Raw genomic sequence first — 18,894 nt, forward strand, 5'->3', positions numbered from 1 at the left:
TCATGCCCCTTCTCCACTTTTCAGCCTGGACCATCTTCTGGAATGTCCAGAGAAGGAATAATTTGAGGAAAAGTAGAAAATTCCTAAGTATGGGAGGAAGGCATTCCCCACCCCACCCCCCACCATCAATAAATCTCCCAACCTGTGTCCCTTGCAGCTACTGCAATTCTATCCCAGCTCCAGCCATTCCATTGCTGCAAGAGCCATTCCACTACCATGGGCTTTTTTTTTTTTATCACCCTGGCCACACCATCTGTAACATCCTTGAATAAACACTTTCATGCCTCCAGATGAATAGGTCTGAGATGCAATTCTTTCGGTGAGAACCAGCATTCTCTCTCTCACCACAAACTCACTCTCCCACAACACAGCTATATCCATTGTATAAAATGAATTTTCCATTTAGCTCAGTCTAAAAGATACTACACAACGTTCCTAAAAATTTGTCTCTGCTTACCTTTTTTTAACTTCTACTCTTTCCCTTTATTTGGGTGCTTAGGGAGGCCAAAAACCTACAATATGAAGGCTTGCCAAGTCCTTTTCAGGACTGCACTATGGCTCCGTGGCTCCAAGAAACAAAAACATGTATTGGTTATACCCTGAATTGCTCTCATTCTCCCACATAGAAGCAGTTTATAAGAAAAGGAACTTGGACTGTTCGATTAGCACTTGTAAGAAGAAATTTAATTAAGTAACATTTAATCACTTATAAGAATTACTCTGTTGTGGGAGAGTTTGATATTAACCTGGGTTAGGAAGGTACTCTCTATCAAAGAATGAATAGACTCTGATGGTTACCTTTAAAAACAGAGAAATGTATTGAGCTGAATGGCCAGAAAGCATTTGCGGGTCAAGGTCTGCCTCCTCAAAGTGTCCAGGATTTTTATACCTTAAAGGTGGAATGTAAATGCATCTAAAACAAGAGGCAGAGAATCCTTTGTTTATTCAGCCATCTCTTCAGTTACTCTAGGACCAGTTTTCTTCAATCAACACTGCAGGGGTGCAAGATTGGAAAATTCCTTATGTAATTCAGGGGACCCTGTGCTCCCATATCATCTTCCTCCTAACTTAAAAGGGGAAAAGAGCTTCTGTAATTTCTTCAAGGCTGATAAGGGGCATAGGGCTGTCTATCAAAGGAGAAAGAGAGAGTGGCTATGGGCACCAGGATCATTAGGGCATATCCTCAGTGAATGCCTGGTCCTAGCAGCAGCCAGAGATCTGAAGGGCTTGCAGAGGCAACTGATTCTCCTAACTGACAGGCAGAGCACAGGTGAGTGGCTTCAGTCCCTGAGACCACAGGCAGTGTAGGAGTGATAGAAATCGAAGCCAAAGACTTAAGTAATAGATAAAAACAGAAGAAATTAGTACAATAGCAATTGATAACGTTGATTAAAGATCAGGCTTCTTTGCATTTGGGCAATTTGTCCCCATAGCCAACAAACCCCACCTTCAGGAATCATCTTCTGACAGTCTTCTCGGGAAATTTACTTCCTTTATTCCAAGTTGTTGCAGAGATCCTGGGTTCTTTCATTTTGGTTCATTTTCCCAATCTTTTGATTTTCGTTTTTATATTAAAGTAGGTCTCTTTTCCTGGACTCTCCTAAACTTCATGGTTATAAAAAGTTTTCGCTTCTGGGGCGGGGCGAGCCGTGCGACCGAGCCCCTTCAAGCCGCCTACCCAATCAGAAGACGCGTAGATCGCGAGGCAGGGCAAAACTTGCGAAGAATCTTAGCTAGTACAAAGAGCTGATAGCAGGTTTTGCTGGAACTGGGTGTAGACTAAAAAGGAGGTTTCTGGAAGACACAACTACTGATAGAGGTTCAGATGGCTGGGATGACCCTCGGAAAGGCCTGGCAGCAGTTGTCCTGGCTCTATTACCAGTATCTGATACTCACCTCGATCTGTATTCTGGAACCCTGGGAGAGGACCGTCTTCCGTATCCTGCTTGATTGGTTGTGGGGGTGGGTAGTGAAGGACTGGGAGATGGGTGGGCACGAAATAAAAGCCAGCTTGGAATGGGGAAGGAGGTAACAGTGGCCTGAACTGTAGATCCTAACGGGGCCAATTTTCGAGTGGCGAATAGCAGAGAGAACTCCTGATACTCTGGTAGAAACCTAGACTAGAGAGCGAGTGTGGTCTGTAAGTGCGTGGGAAAGACTTGACTGGTATTATCAAGTGAAAAGGAGAGCCCTGGGGGTTGTGGGGGGCGCGCGCTCTTGTGTGCTTATGTGTGTGTCTGTAGTGGTAGATAGAGTTGAGATTGGGGAGGGTAGCCAAGGAAAAGTGTTCCAGCAAGTGAAGATGCACGCTGAAGAAGCTGTGAGGAGCTTAGATTTGTATGATTGAGTTGAGAGTACCCTGCTTTCTGGCTTGGTATGTGAGAATGAGGCAGAGATTTGTGATTTGTGTGTGTGCTACTTGTAGAGGCACCTTTTAAATCCATTCTATCAGCCTTTTTCCAATTTTCATAATATTTAATCTAAGAAAAACAGTTTAAATTTATCTTTTCGGTGCATCAGTTTTAAATTCCAGATTTTATTCATTAACGCTGAACTATACAGTATATGCTACTTGTATATCATTAGCAAAGGAATTCATTATATTTGGGTTAAAAAGAATTAGCAACGAGTAACAAAAATGTATCGTGTACAGTTTTGTTCATTGTCCAGAGGAAATATTATGACGAATGATGGTATTTATTTTCTTGATTTCTCTACACAGTAAATTATTTTGGGTCCTGTCATAGTAGAAAAATATGGCGTATGTACCATTGTACCCTATGTACCATTGATGTTTTCAATGTGTTGTTTTTCTCTTTTTCTGGAGGTAGCTTAGTTTTTAAAAGGACCGTGTAAAAAATATAGTAAAGTACGGAAGCAATTTTGTTACCACTGAATATAAAATATTTATCTGAATTTATTTTTTTAAATGTATACTGATAGGATGTTTTTAAAAAATTAGTTGATGCCAAATCAACCTTAAAGAGAGTATCACTAACTTATTTTTAGGTCTTTCTGTTTACCCTTCTCATTAACTGGACTCTTAAATACTTTAGGTATCCTCTGAGAAATTTTAGAGATTGGTCAATTTAGTCTGGTACTTGGCTAATAATGGTTTGAAGTGTAATGTAGCAATCTCTAATTAGAAAGTGGAAGGTGAAGGTGCTTTTCAAATTCCTACCTAAGGAATTCCTACCTCACTCTTTGTGAGTTACATGATGATATTGTAGTTTAGTTTTTTTGTTTTTGTTGGGGTTTTTTTAACCCTTACCTTCTGTCTTAAAATGGATACTACCTCTTGGTTCCAAGGCAGAAGAGTGGTATGGGCTAGTCAACTGAGGTTAAGTGGCTTGCCCAGGATTGCACAGGTAAGAATTGTCTGAAGTCAAATTTGAACCCATGACCTCCTTTCTCTAGACCTGGCTTTCTATCCACTAAGCCACCTAGCTGCCTCTAAAATACTTAAAAAATATATTTTTAAATACTTTGAAGTTTCAGAGTGTTATTATTTGAAATTCAGAGAAGCAAATTTAAAATTATATATGCCCCAGCACTATTCCATTAGCAAATACTTCAGTGACTAATTTGTAGAATGCATTTGTATAGTTATTCCTCCAATTACATGAGGGAAATATCAACACTGCTGCTGCAGATATGAATTCCATCACTGGTTGATAGTTTTCAACAAATATTTACTTTTATAAGATGCTTTTGTAATCAGATTTTTTTGAATAAGTGTTTAGAAACTACATCAGAGCTTTGTGACCCATTAGAATTCATAATATAGTAGATTTCAAATTAAAAATTTGTTCCCTTCTTCCCTATCCTTTACACAACTTCCAAAATAACCTTAAATCAAAAATCAAGCCATGTCACTGTTCTGCTCAGAAATCTGAAAAATACTACTGGAAAAAATTCAAATTTTATTCAAATCTTTATTCCTATGAATAATGTTTTATTTTAAATCTTGAATGTGTCTTATTGGTTAACTCCTTGTATTTTATGCATTTTGTATCTATTTCTTCTGTTGTTGCTTTATTGTAATAATATATAGAAATGATTTTATAGATTTGTCTTCACATTTATGCTATTGTTTCATTAGGTTCTTTACTGATTGTCAACTATTTTGAAGACAAGTATTCTATTAAAGTTGACTTCTAAGTATGATAATATCCTATTGACACTTAATTGACTAATTTTTAATATTTGCAGGAGAGGCAACTGGTATAGTGAATAAAAAACCTGACTAATAATTCATAAAATCTGTATTGTTTTTTTAACCAGATCTGTGACTGATAGCTGTATGATTTTGAGCAAATCATTTAACTCCTCAGTGTTGCATGCTACATTGTAAGCCTCTTAGGTTCAGAGCGAGTATATCATCTAGTTTAGCATTGTCTGTATATCTATGAAATATAAGTGTACCCAAAAACAAAAATCATGTGACACAAAAAGATAATGTAACAATGTATGTAAAGTGCTTTAGTGGTTGAACTTGATTTGTAGCCACCCAGAATTGATGCTTCCTGTCAAATTTTGTTGATCATTCCACAGTATTGCTATTACTTTCTACAATGATCTCCTGCTTCTGATTATTTCACTCTGCATTAGTTCATGAAGGTCTTTCCAGATTTTCTGAAATCATCCTGTTGATCATTTCTTATAGCATGATAGTATTATTCCATCACCAACATGTACCACAATTTCTTCAACCATTCCCCAACTGATGGACATCCTTCTATTTCTAATTCTTTGCTTCCCCCCAAAAAAGAGCCATTATAAATATTTTTTACAAGTGAGTACTTTCCACTTTTTAAAAATCTCTTTGGAATAAAGATCTAATACTGATATTATAGGATCAAAGGGTATGAACAGTTTTATTACCCTTTGGGCATAGTTCCAAATTAGATCCATAGTTCCAGAATTATTGGATCAGTTCAAAGCTCTACCAACAATGCATTAGTTTCTAAATTTTGTCACTTCTCCAAATTTTATCATTTTCCCTTATGCCATATTTTTTAATTAAAAAAAAAAACATACCTTCTGTCTTAGCACCAATTTTGTGTATTGTATCCAAGACTGAAGAGTGGTAAGGGCTAGGGAATTGACTTGCCTGAGGAAATATAGCTCGGAAGTGTCTGAGGACAGATTTGAACCCAGAAGGTCCCATCTTTAGGCATGGTTCTCAGTTCACTGAGCTACCTAGCTACTCCCCCTTTATAGTCATACTAGCCAATCTGATAGGTGTGAGGTGGTACCTCAGAGTTGTTTTAATTTGTATTTCTCTAGTCAAGACTGATTTGAAACATTTTTATATGATGATGGCTTTGATTTCTTCCTCTGAAAATTTCTTTTTTTTTTTTAAACCCTTACCTTCCATCTTGGAGTCAATACTGTGTATTGGCTCCAAGGCAGAAGAGTGGTAAGGGTAGGCAATGGGGGTCAAGTGACTTGCCCAGGGTCACACAGCTGGGAAGTGTCTGAGGCCAGATTTTAACCTAGGACCTCCCGTCTCTAGGGCTAGCTCTCAATTCACTGAGCTACCCAGCTGCCCCCTCCTCTGAAAATTTCTTGTTCATATCCTTTGACCATTTGTCAGTTGGGGAATGATTTGTATTCTTATAAATTTAACTTAGTTGTATACATATTTGAGAAATTAGATCTTTATCTAAAAAATTTGCTGCAAGAAAAATTTCCCAGTTTGTTGTTTCCCTTCTGATGTTGGTTAAATTGGTTTTGTTTGTACAAAAACTTTTAAATGTAATATATTCAACATTTTCATTTTACATCTTGTAATGTTTTCTTTCAATAACTTCTATATTCTTCCCTTCTCCATAAATCTGACAGGTAAACTATTCTATGCTCCCCTAATTTGCTTATGGTATCACCCTTTATGTCTAAATCATATATCCATTTTGACCTTGTCTTGGTATAGGGTATAGGGTATCTATACCTAGTTTCTGCTATACTGTTTTCCAGTTTTCCTAGCAGTTTTTGTCAAATAGTGAATTCTTAACCCAAAAGCTGAGATCTTAGGGCTAAGATCATTTACCCCTGAATACTCTGTATCCCATCTATTATACTGTTCCACCATTATATTTCTAAGTGACTACCAGATTTTTTTTATGATTTGTACTTTATAGAATATTTTAAGATCTAGTTCTGCCAGGCCACCCTCCTTCACATTTTTTTTAAAATTCCCTTGATATTCTTGATCTTTTGTTCTTCCAGATGAATTTTGATATTTTTTTCTAGTTCTATAAAATAATTTTTGATAATTTGATTGGTATGGCATTAAGTAAATTAATTTAGGTAGAATCGACATTTTTGTTATATTAGCTCACCTTACCCATGAGCAATTAATATTTTTTCAATTGTTTAGATCTGACTTTATTTTTGTAGTTTTATTCATATAATTCCTGTGTTTGTCTTGCCAAGTAGATTCTCAGGTATTTTATGTTGGGTAGAGTTATTTTTAATGAAATTTCTCTTTCTATCCCTTGCTACTGGACTTTGTTGGTAATATATAAAAATGCTAATGATATATATGAGTTAGTTTTGTATCCTGCAACTTTGCCAAGGATTCTCTAATGTAAGAATAATTTTAGCGTTGTGACTTAAAATCTAAATAATTGGTTGCCAGGGATAATTTCCAAATAATAAAATACCCAAGTCAGCTGGAAAATATGGTGATTTTAATTAATATAGAGAGAAGGAATTAAGGAAAGGAGAGAGAGAGAGAAAGAATTAATTTAAACTGCTCTAGCTCAGGCTGAGCCAGGCAGTAGTTAAAGACCTTGGCCAAAGTGGCCTCCCTGAGCCCAAGTGAAAGGGAGTCAGTCTTATCACTTACCACGAGACAGTCTCCAGTAAGCTGTCTAAGGGGGATCCTCCAGGTTGAGTTCCAGTCCTGACTGAACTGAATTCCAAATACAATTGCACTCCAAACTGAATTTAATTCAGTTGCCTAAACTGACTTTTTTAGCCTCCTTTTAAAGAAATTTTCTCTTATGTCACCTCCCCTAAATTTTCATGTCTACCAATCATAGTAGACACTTTTTCCAGGACTGCCTATTCTTTAGTTCTCACCTTCTTTGATACGCTTCCCTTCTCTGGTTAGATTATATCTTCTGAGGTACTTCACACTTCTTTGTTAAGCTTACCTTTTGTGAGTTACTTGACCTTTTTGTGATTAATTTAACCTTTATAGGTACTTAACACCTTTTTGTATTAGATATAAAAATAGACTTAGCTTAAGTTTTAGCTTCACTATAAGGTATGAGTTAAGTACCTTCATTGTTCAATCAGAAGTTTACAACTTTATCTTCCCTTCAAGTATGTCTAATTAGGGTGGAGTAGTTTCCAAGTTCACACTAAGTATACCATCATATCATCTGCAAATCCTTATTGCCTCCTCTATTCTTCAATTCCTTTTTCTTTTATTGTTGAAGCTAGCATTTCTAGTACATTATTAGATAATAGTGATGAAAATGGGCAACCTTTTTTCCTGTTAGTGTATAAATGAAGATTTTGAACCTTTGACTTCATTCCCCAGAAGTTCTTAGTATTTCCCCAAATTCCCTAATACTTCCTGCATCTCCACATTGGCAAGATCACGTTGTTGGTATTTAAATGGTTGTAACTCCTCCCACGCCCTCTTTAGCATGATGCAGCAATCAGTGGTGATGGTGGTAAGGTAGGGATTTTGAAAATGGCTAACCAGCCATGGCCACGTGGTTTTTATTTTGTATCCTCTATATTCCTTTATTTCTAATGAAAACTTAATAAAATTCCTTAAAATATAATATTTCTATTATTTGAGATCTAATTTTAATTTTTACATTAGGAAAGTATCTAGCTTATTCCCCTTGCACATGATATTTGTTGATAGTTTAAGATATATACTACTTAACATTTTAAGGAAATATCCATTTATTTTTATGCTTCCTAGTGTTTTTAATAGGAATGGGCATTGTATTTTGTCAAAGGCATTTTTTACATCTATTGATATAATCATGTCATTTCTATTAGTTTTATTATTGATATGGTCAATTATGCTCATTGTTTTCCTAATATTAAACCAATCCTGGATTCCTGGTATAAATCCTACCTGGTCCTGATGAATGATCCTTGTAATATATTGCTTTAGTCTCCTTATTAGTATTTTATTTAAAATTTTTGTAACTGTGTTCATTAAAGAAAATAAGCTATAGTTTTCTGTTTTTTCTCTTCTTGGCACCATATTTTGTTATAAAAGAAATTTTGTAGGATTCCTTCTTTACCTATTTTCCCAAATATTTCATATAGTATTAGAATTAATTGTTATTTAAGTATGTCATAGAATTCATTTATGAATCCATCTGGCTCTGGGTATTTTTTCCTTAAGGATTTCATTGACTTGTTTTTTTTTTTGAGATGGATTATTCAAGTATTCTATTTCCTCTTTTGTTAATCTTAGCAATTTATGTTTTTGTAAATATTCAATAATTTCAATTTTATTTGCAGATTTATTGGCATATAATTAGGCAAAATAGCTCCTAATGATTACTGTAATTTGCATCTCATTGGTGGTGCATTCACCCTTTTCATTTTTGATGCTGGTAATTTGATTTTTCTTCTTTCATTTTTTAATTAAATTAATCAATGGACTATTTTATTTATTTTTTATAAAACTGACTACTACTCTTATTTATTAGTTTAATGGTTTTCTTATCTACAATTAATTTCTCATTTGAATGTTAGGAGTTCCTATTTGATCTTTAATTAGGGATTTGTAATTTGTCCTTTTTCTAGTTTTTTTAGGTACATGCCCAATTTATTGATCTGAGTTTTCTCTCTTTTATTGATGTAAGCATTTAAAGACATAAATTTCCCCCTAAGTACTGCTTTGTCTGTATCTCATAAATTTTGATATATTGTCTCCTCATTATCATTCTCCCCAAGGAAATTATTGAATTCTTCTCTATCCCACCCACCCCCCTTTTTTAGGATTAGTTCCAATTTAAAAGGTTGTTCCTAATGAACACTTATTGGTTATAATTTTTATTGCATCATGATCTGAGGAGAATGCATATTATTTCTGCTTTTCTGTGTTTGGTGGTAAAGCTTTTATGCCCTAAAACATAGACAATTTTTGTGTAGCTGCCATGTACTGCTAAAAAGAAGGTATATTCCTTTCTATTCCTATTCAATTTTTCTCCCAAAATCTGATAAATCTAAAATTTCTAAGATTTCATTCACATCCTTATCTTCTCTGTTTATTTTTTTATTGCATTTATCCATTTCTGAGAGGGGAAAGTTGAGGTCCCACTAATACAGTTTTATTGCTTATTTCCTACTGTAGCTCATTTAATTTCTTCTTTTATAATCTGGAAGCTATGCCATTTGGTGTGTATGTGTTTAGTATTGATATTACTTCATTATCTATTGTCCCTTTTATCAAGATATTCCCTTTTTCTTTTTAAAAAAAATGTAATTAACTAGTTAATGAATATAGAATATTTTTCCATGGTTATATGATTCATGTTCTTTCCCTCCCTAATCCTGGAGCCAACAAGCAATCCCCCTGGGTTTTACATGTATTTCCTTGTAATTTCCTTTTAATTATATCTATTTTTGCTTTAGCTATATCTGAAATCATGATTAGTACTTCTTGTTTGTTTTTTTTACTTCAACTGAAGCATAATAGATTTTCTTCCAACCTTTTCATTTTAAACTGTGTGTGTCTCCCTGCTTCAAATGTGTTTATTGTAAACATATTGTAATCATGTAAGCATATCTCATGCAAGCATATCTCAGGATTCTGGTTTTTGATCCACTCTACTGTTCATTTCTTTTTAAGGAGGCTTTCATCCCATTCACAGTTATGATACTGTGTATTCCCCTCCATATTATTTTTCCCTTTTTGCCCTGTGCTCTTTCTCTTTTTTATTTTGACTTTCCTCACAAGTGTTTTGCTTTTAATTATGCCCTTGTCTTATTCCCTTTCTACTTCTCTATAGGATAAGATAGGATTCTAATGAGTATGGTTTGTATTGTTATTATATAATATTCCTTCTCTGTGACAATTCTCTTCCCTTTTCTCTTACTACAATCTTCTTTTTAATCCCTTGATTTGGGGGGGGGGATATCATGTCATTCTAATCAACTTATACACCATCTATATATACTCCTTCTAACTGTTCTCTTAATGATCTAAATTTTAAGAGTTACAGATATTTTTCCATGAATATAGACAGTTTGATTTCAATTGAATCCCTTAAATTTTCTCTTTCTTGTTTACCTTTTTATGCTTCTTGTCTGTATTGTATTTGAACATTAAATTCTCTGTTTAGGTCTGGTCTTTTCATCAAGAATGCTTGGAAATCTTCTGTTTTATAAATGACCATTTTTTCTCCCTGAAAAAAAATATATAGTTTTGCTGGATTGGTGTAATTCTTTGTTGTAAACCTAGTTCCTTTGTCTTCTGAAATATCATCATATTTCAAGCCTTTTGATCCTTTAATGTAGAAGCTGCTAAATTCTGTGTAATTCTGTCTATGGCTCCATGATATTTGAATTGTTTATTTCTGTCAGCTTGCAATGGTTTTTTTTTTCCCTTGGACTGGGAGATCTTAATTTTGGCTATGATATTCCTAGGAATTCTCATTTGGGAATTCATTTTAAGAGGTGACCAATGGATTCTTTAATTTTCTATTTTACTTTACCAGGGTATCAGAATATCAGGGTAGTTTTCTTTGATAAACTCTTGTAATATGAGGTCTAGGCTTTTGGGGTGAGGGAGAAATCAGGCCTTTCAAATATTTCAACAGTTCTTAAATTGTCTCCCCTGGATCTGTTTTCCAGGTCAGTTGAGTTTTTCCCCGGTGAATTATTTCACATTTTCTACTATTTTTTCATTCTTTTGATTTTTGTTTGATTTTTTTTCTTGATGTCTCATGAAGTCATTAGTTTCTACTTGCCCAAATCTAATTTTTAAAGTGTGATTTTCCTGAGTGGTCTTTTGAAACTTCTTTCCATTTGGCCAATTCTGCTTTTTAAAGGAATTATTCTCTTTCATCACTTTCATTTCTCTTTCCTATTTATTTCTCATTTGATACTTGAAATCATTTTTGAAGTTTTCCAGAGCCTGAGAACAATTCACATTTTTCTTTGAAGTTTTACATGTAGCTTCTTTGGTTTTGCTTTATCCTTCTGAGTTTGTGCCTTGTTCTTCATCTCCACAAAAATTCTCTAGGGTAAAGTTTTATTTTTTAATGTTTACTCATGTTTCCAGCATTCTTATTGGCTTTTCTTAAAGGTAGGATCTGTTCCCAGGGTAGAGGGGGTACTCTCTTAAACTCCAAATTTTCCTTGCTCTAGTTCTGAGTTTCTGCAAGTTTCAGTTTTTCCAAGGTGGTATTGGACTTGGAGCTCTGAAAGCCACCTCCCAATGATGATTCAGTTTCCCCCAGGGCCTGCTGATGGCTTGCAGGGCTCAGAGCACTGTGAGCTACCTTGTGCTGGGTTTCAGGATCTCACCTTGAACTTGGGCAGGAGCTCTGGGCAAGAGCATTTTGGACTGCCTTACACTGAGGTTCTAGGGATTGGGCAGGAGCTCAGAGCCTCACTCTCTATAGGTTTGCACAGGCAAAATGCATTGTTAACTGTCTTACACTCAGGCTTGGAACTTTAAGGGGTGAGTGTGGGGTACTTTGTTGTTGGCTTAGGCCTTGTTTCTAAAGGTTGGCTTGGACCCAGGTTCAGAACTTGAAGCAGTAGGGTTGGGGTTTGGAGCTTACTGTTGGCTTACAACAGCACTCCTTGATGCAGCCATACTGTGGGCTGAGTAGCCTTGCTGCAGACTACCCTCCCTTCTCACCCCAATGAAACAGACCCTCTCTACCTAACTTACAAGTTGTTTTCTCCAAAAAAAAAAAATTGGCAAAATTTTTTTGTTGTCCCCTCATTTGTTTTCTGTCATTCCAGTATTCATTTTGAATCATTATTTTAAGGTTGGTGAGAAAGGATTCTCAGAGAAATTCAAGCTTTCCATGGCTCTCCTCCATCTTGTTTCCACCTCTGAATTAAATTACTCAATTAAAATTTGAGCTTAGGGTCCCAAATTTAGTCATTTGTCACTGGAAGTTACCAATTATCATGTTATCTCTAATCTTGGGAAGGAGTATAAATTATTTGTGTAATATGTGTATAGTTTTATAAGAACTGAGGATAGGGCAAAGGACTCTATCATAGGAGAAAAAACAGCATGACTCAAAAAAGTATACTCCTACCTTTCTATAATAATTTTTAAAATATTGCTAGCTAGTCTTCATGACCTATATCTCCTGAGAGTCTATCCTAGGCCCCAGAATTTAGATAGTTGAATAAAAGTTTCCTGATAAACCTTTTTAAAGTTTCCAGGTTATATGTTCTAATTCCATTTTTCTCCCTCAAGAATATGTTTATAATCATCTGAGGTGTAAAAATCTTTTGTAAAAACTATGGAATTTCATATTTGTTGGAAGTATTTTGCTCACCTGCCCTCCCATGCATGGAGCCTGAGTGATTGAGCCAGGCATTGCTGCCTGGTGGAAGTCATTGCCTTACATGAAGAAACCCAAGAGAGGAACTGGAACAGATAGTACGAATGAGGAATACTAAAATTAGCAGGAATCGTGAAGCTAAGATAGATTGTTCTTAGCAGTAACTTTTGACTTCTTTTCACCTCCATGATTTTCCATTTACATATAATAGCTTATTAAGATAAACAGTGGTGAGGCTTTGTTCATAGTGATCTAATCTTGTGTGTAGATAGAATTCACTTCCCAAGGCTCATTCGAACCAGCTCATCTTACCCAGCATCCCATTTGCACACTTATGCTGTGTGAATGGATGTCAAGGCACCTGCATAGGGGGACAAAGGATAAAAGTGTGTGGTGTGGCACCTCCCCTTCTCTCTGTTTCCTAGAACGTAGCTGGGGAGCCTGGCTGAGAGCCAGGTGGTGGTCAGTTAGGTTAGATTAGGCTTTAATCTGCTTTCTTTATCTTTAGTGATTATTAATAAAACTCTATGGAAAATAAGAACCTGGAGTTATTGTTATTGATGTAAAGCATGACTCTCTTTTGTAATCTGACATACTGTTTATATTTAGCTAATATTGTCAGGGCATGATTGAGGAATAAGTATAAAATATATAGCTATCATTTAGGTCAGATAAATGGTTTTTATTTGAGAATGTTATTCAGAGTTATATCTTTAATCTCATTAATTCAGTGACAATGCAGATCAAAACTATTCATACCTTGTAATTCTCATTCATGTGTTGGAGAACTTCCTAGTTTTCTCTTGAGAGACTCTGATTCTGGCTATTTGCTATCCTCCTATTAATGCTATGTGACTAACCCATCTTTTCTTCCTATATTACAATTTATCCTTTACTCCCCTTTTTCTTGGGACTTTTAGTTGGTCAGAATTTATATTGTGAACCACACAGTTCAGTGTGTTATCCATCTTTAGTTCTTTGGAGGCAGAGGTATTAATAGTTTTGTTGACTTATAACAATAGACATGAGATGTATTGAAAAGATTGAAAATTGAAGCAAAATGGAATTATTAAGATGTCTATTTTTTTGTATATAAACTTTAAATTTACTTCCCTTTTTGTTTTTTGATACTTTGTCATATAATTATTTTATTGTGAAACAAGAGTTTGGAAAGAAAACATTCCTCATTTTGAAATTTTTAAATTTACTTTTAGACTATACATTTTTATAATATATTTTAAATTATCTTTGTTAAATTTTTGGACAAGAACAACCTAATAATTTTCCTTAATTACTACTCAGATTCCATGTTGGTTTCCATTGTTGGAATGGCATTATACATTGGATATATCTTCATGCCTCAACATGTCATAGCAATATTATACTACTTTGAAATTGTACAATGGCCACAATGTACTCAAGAAGAAAGACCAGAGATCCATTGAAGGGAAGAAGCAACTTTCCATGATGTAATTAGACTTTCACAAATTTCAAACATACATTATAACTATAATGACTAAATTCCATATTAATAGAACTAGGAAGCAATCCCAGTATTCATTATTCAGGTTTTCTCCTCTATGTATATTTGTCTATTTTAACATTGTGGTTTTGGTGTGGCACCAAATTGTCCTCCAAATAAATAATTCATTAAACTATAATTCAAGGAGCTTTACAAACTTAATAAAACAATATTTTGCATTTTATATGCATGTTTTATGTGTTTTAAATTTTTTTCCAAAATATAATTTTTCTATGATGAAGGCTCATCAGAATTAAAAATCTGAGGGACTACCCATCAGCTGGGGAATAGCTGAACAAGTTTTAGCATATGTTAGACTATTGTGGTATAAGAAATGACAAGAAGGATATTTTCAGAAAAACCTGGGAAGATTTATATGAACATTTATGTCCTAGAGTGGAGGTCCCTCATCTCCTGACCCAGACATACTACTGCTATGAGATTAAAGGAAAAGGAAAAGGTCTTACGTCTACCAAAATATTTATAGCAAGCTCTTTTTGTGTCAGTAAAGAAATGGAAATTGAGGGGATGCCCATCAGTTGTGGAATCACTGAAGTTGTGGCATACGATGTTGATAGAATATCATCATGCCATAAGAAATGATGAGTAGGATGAACTAATGTGGAGTGAAATAACCAGAACCAGGAGAACATTATACACAGTAATTGAAACATTGTGGGACAATCAAATGTAATTGACTATACTACTAATAGCAATGCAATGATTTAAGACAATTCTAAGGGACATGGGAAAGAATGCTATCCACTGTGATGGCGTGGAAATAAGAAAATGGAAAAGCCTGCAACAGAGATGCAATAGCTGAGACTGCTGAGCTGTCACTCAAAAAGAGAACATTCTATTTGAAATGATGTCAAGAAAGGTTGAGAAAGGATCAGAGCAAACTGAAACCGGCTCTTTGCCTTTGAGATCAAAGGAAGTCTGAGGTCTCTTTGCTTTTGAGACAGGAGGAAGAAGGTGTCTTTAGCCTTGAAGACAGAAAGGAGAAGGGTCTCTTGGCTTGGGGACAGAAAGAAAGAAGGACAAAAGACCAGCTCTGTCTGATTTCCCTGCTGTAATATAGTGACTGAACTTCCAGACCCATCAGCCCATTTCCCAAACTGAACTATATTCCAACATCTTCCAACCTAGGAAATATTCTAGTATTAGGGAAACCCCAAACCCTCTTTCCTTCCATTTCCCTATCTTTCCCTTCTTCCCCAATAATCCTTTATTTAATCTTAGAGAAGAGAAAGAGTATTTTATTTGAGACATCATAAACTCACCCTGAGTTGATTTATAAAGACCAACAGAAGAAGCAATTGGAAAGGGAGGGATACCAGGGAGGATAAAGCAATAAAGGGAGGAAAGAAGATTAACAGCCCTGATCTTTAGTTATCATTTATCATTCAAATAATCCCTTATTACACCACATCTAGAGAAAGAACTGTGGGAGTAGAAATCCAGAAAAAAACATATGATTTATCACTGTTTATATGGGTATATGATTTGAGTTTTTGGTTTTAAAAGATTATTCTATATATAAAAATGAATAGTATGGAAATAGATTTTGAATGATAATATATGTATTACCCCCATGGAATTGCTTGTCATCTTCAGGAGGGGAGAGGGAGACAACATAAATCATATAACCATAGAAAAAAAATTTTAATTAATTAATTTTTTAATTTAAAAAATGAAAATGATGAGTAGGGTGGTTTCAGAAAAACCTATGGAGCTGTGATAAAAAGGAACCAAGGCACTGTTTTCTGAATATGATCATTTTATTAACAAGGTTAACAGTTACCTTGCTAGCAATAAAAAGGAACCTAGGCTCCTCAGTAGCCAAGGACGTGTCTGAAAGAGCTGCCCTTTTATAGAGTGAGTATAAGGTATCAGAAACTGTTCAGTTCTGCAAACTAAACTATGACTGATGAAGGATGGGCTTTGCTTGTCATAACTCAGAAGGTGGCTTTCCATAACCCAGACTAACAGGGAAAAACACAAAAATGACTAACATCTTCCAGAATGTTTCATTGTAAGTAAATATCCTATGACCAGGTTGACTTATTTCCCTCCATGGGCAGCAAAAGGTCACAGATTTGCATCTTTGTTTTTGGACAAGAGGAATAAGGAAGTTAAATTCTTACAAATTTTACCAATCAGGACTAAGGAGGGTATCGATTTTCAGTTTCACAGAGGCAAGGATAACCAGTGTTCTATTTGATAATATGATACTAACATTGACCATGATATATTTTGAAAAGTATAGTTACCTCTCAATGTTAATAAGTCTGAATGTCTTCATTTGGAGTTCCATTGACATATTTTAAAATGTTATTGATCTCTGCTATGTCTGAGTTGTGGTAGCCAACAAATCAGTCTATGATATTACTTGGATTTCAGTATGGTCCTTTGCTTCAACTTATAAGAACATTTTGAGAGCTATATGTTGTTACATAATATGGGCATTTATTTTTTTCAGTCCATGATAGTTTCAAATCTTTATGATTTTAATCACCATGTCATATCTTCCTAGGCATTGTGTGCAGCTTCTATCTTTTTTTTTTTAATGTAAGCTGCTTTGATCACTAAGATCACTAAGATCATTGAGAATAATCTTTCTGTAATGTGTGATGGCAAACTGGTCCCAAATTTATCTCCTTATAAATGCCTCCTTTTCCAGAAACAAATCCATATGACTAGCCATTTCTTCAACACAGCATTGTTCACATATTGTTAACTGAGTTCACGTGGAGGCCACTCAAGCAGCACTTTTTTATTCTACTTTTGAAGCTTAACTTTTTTTACAGACTCCATCATGATATACATCGTTGTCTTTACTATTATTTTGTGAAGTGAGGCATTGCTGTGGAGGGCAACACTATCTTCCCAGTCCCTCAGACACCAACCTAGGAATATTCTAGATTCCTTATTTTTCATTCCCTAAAACCCATCTATTAGTAAAGCCTGTTAGGACATTTCTTCAGAATATCCACTTCTTTCCTCTAATCCTGCTATTACTTTGGTGCAGCCCCTAATCAGCTCACACCTGGATTATTGCAATAATAGCCTGCTGGGACGTGTGCCTGTTTCAAGTCTTTTCCCCACTCCCATCTACCTAGCATCAAGCCTCTAAAATATTTGATTTTCCTAAAGTACAAGTCTGACTGTGTCATCCTGCTACTCAGTAAACTCTAGTGTCTCCCAATCATCTATAGGATTAAATATAAAATCTCCTCTTGACATTCCTTACCCTTCCTTACCTTTCCAATCTTTTATACCTTAAGCCCACCTAACCACCACATACTCTTCAACTGGCTCCAGAAATTTTCTCTGGTCCTGTCTACCAAAACTAGAATTCTTTCCTTCCTCACTTCTTTCTCATGGCTTTCCTGACTTCCTTTGTCTTTTTTACCACCCCTTTAGTTCTAATACCTTGTTTCTGTTTATTATTTTTAATTTATCCTATATATAACTTCTTTGTACATAGTTCTTTGAATGTTATCTCCCCAATTGGATTATGAGCTCCTTGAGGGTCAGGACTGTCTTTTGCCTTTCTTTGTATCTACAGCGACATCACAATGCCTAGAACATTTAAGAAATCCTTACTGACTGACTGACATGCAGGCCAGGCTAGTTTTACCTTAAAAGATGTTAAAAACCATCCCCAAGACTTAGTTCTGACATAACTAATAAGGAAGAGGACTATACTTTTTTGTCCAAACCTGGTAATGTCTCGATACTGCAAAATTAGTATTATGCATAAGTAATTGGAGTTTTCCACATAGGCTAAAATATTCTTCTGTTTATTCTGTACATAGCTTATTTGTACATAGTTCTTTGTATTCTCCCTTATTAGATTGTGAGCTCCTTAAGGATCAGGATTGTCTTTTGCCTTTCTTTGTATCCACAGCACCAGCACAATGCCTGGCACATAGTAGACACTTGAGAAATGCTTACTAAATAACTGACATGCAGCTAAGGCTAGGTTTGTTTTTTTTTTTTCTTAAAAGGCATTAAAACCATCCCCAAGACTTAGTTCTCACATTTAGGACAACACTTTTTCCCCAAACCAGGTAATGTCTTGACACTCTGCAAAATTAGTATCATGCGGGGGGCAGCTGGGTGGCTCAGTGGATTGAGAGCCAGGCCTAGAGATGGGAGGTCCTAGGGTTCAAATCTGGCCAAGCTGTGTGACCCTGGGCAAGTCACTTAACCCCCATTGCCTAGCCCTTACCACTCTTCTGCCTTGGAACCAATACACAGTATTAATTCCAAGACCAAAGGTAAGGGTTTAAAAAAAAGAAATTAGTATCATGCATTAGTAATTGGAGCTATCCACATAAGCTAAAACATCAAGAAAATCAAGATGGCAACCTTATGAATTAAAAGAAAGAAGGCTCCCTAAGAGGCACACTGAGGACTCCATACCCCATCAACCCCAACATTCTGATAGGATGGTACAAGGGGCTTAGCAGTTCCCATCTTCCTATTTCATTCTCTACCAGCACACCTCCATGCCTCTGCCCAGATCCAACATTCTGTCACATTAGCAGCCATTCTTTTGTTTACATAGAATTATGGTTTTGATTGTTGTTTTTGCTCTGTATTGGAAACAAAGTTTTTTACATTATTTTCAACCAGAAGTATCACTGTAGTTTTTCTTTGTTGGTACTCTGTGGAACTCTTAGCCTATAAGCTTTGTTTCTTTTTTTACCTTTGAGAAAAGAAATTGATTCTTTTCAGCACAAAAGACTTGAAAAATAGAATGGACTCGGGTGCTACTGAGAAGGAGCAATTGTCAAAAATCAAATGTGATCCAAAATGCCAGTTCATGTTTTCCCCTGA

At 35.3% G+C, this 18,894-nt stretch overlaps 1 protein-coding gene across 1 annotated transcript; it reads left to right on the top strand.

The window, feature by feature from the left end:
* Positions 1-1,707: 1,707 nt before the first annotated feature.
* Positions 1,708-14,230, top strand: LOC100616785 (serine palmitoyltransferase small subunit A-like). Its single transcript, XM_003339508.4, has 2 exons — positions 1,708-1,937; positions 13,827-14,230. The coding sequence occupies exons 1-2, from the start codon at positions 1,826-1,828 to the stop codon at positions 13,967-13,969; spliced, it is 255 nt and encodes an 84-aa protein (XP_003339556.1). The 5' UTR covers positions 1,708-1,825; the 3' UTR covers positions 13,970-14,230.
* The last annotated feature ends 4,664 nt before the right edge of the window (positions 14,231-18,894 follow it).

Source organism: Monodelphis domestica, chromosome 1, assembly GCF_027887165.1.
Source record: "Monodelphis domestica isolate mMonDom1 chromosome 1, mMonDom1.pri, whole genome shotgun sequence".
NCBI lineage: Eukaryota > Metazoa > Chordata > Mammalia > Didelphimorphia > Didelphidae > Monodelphis > Monodelphis domestica.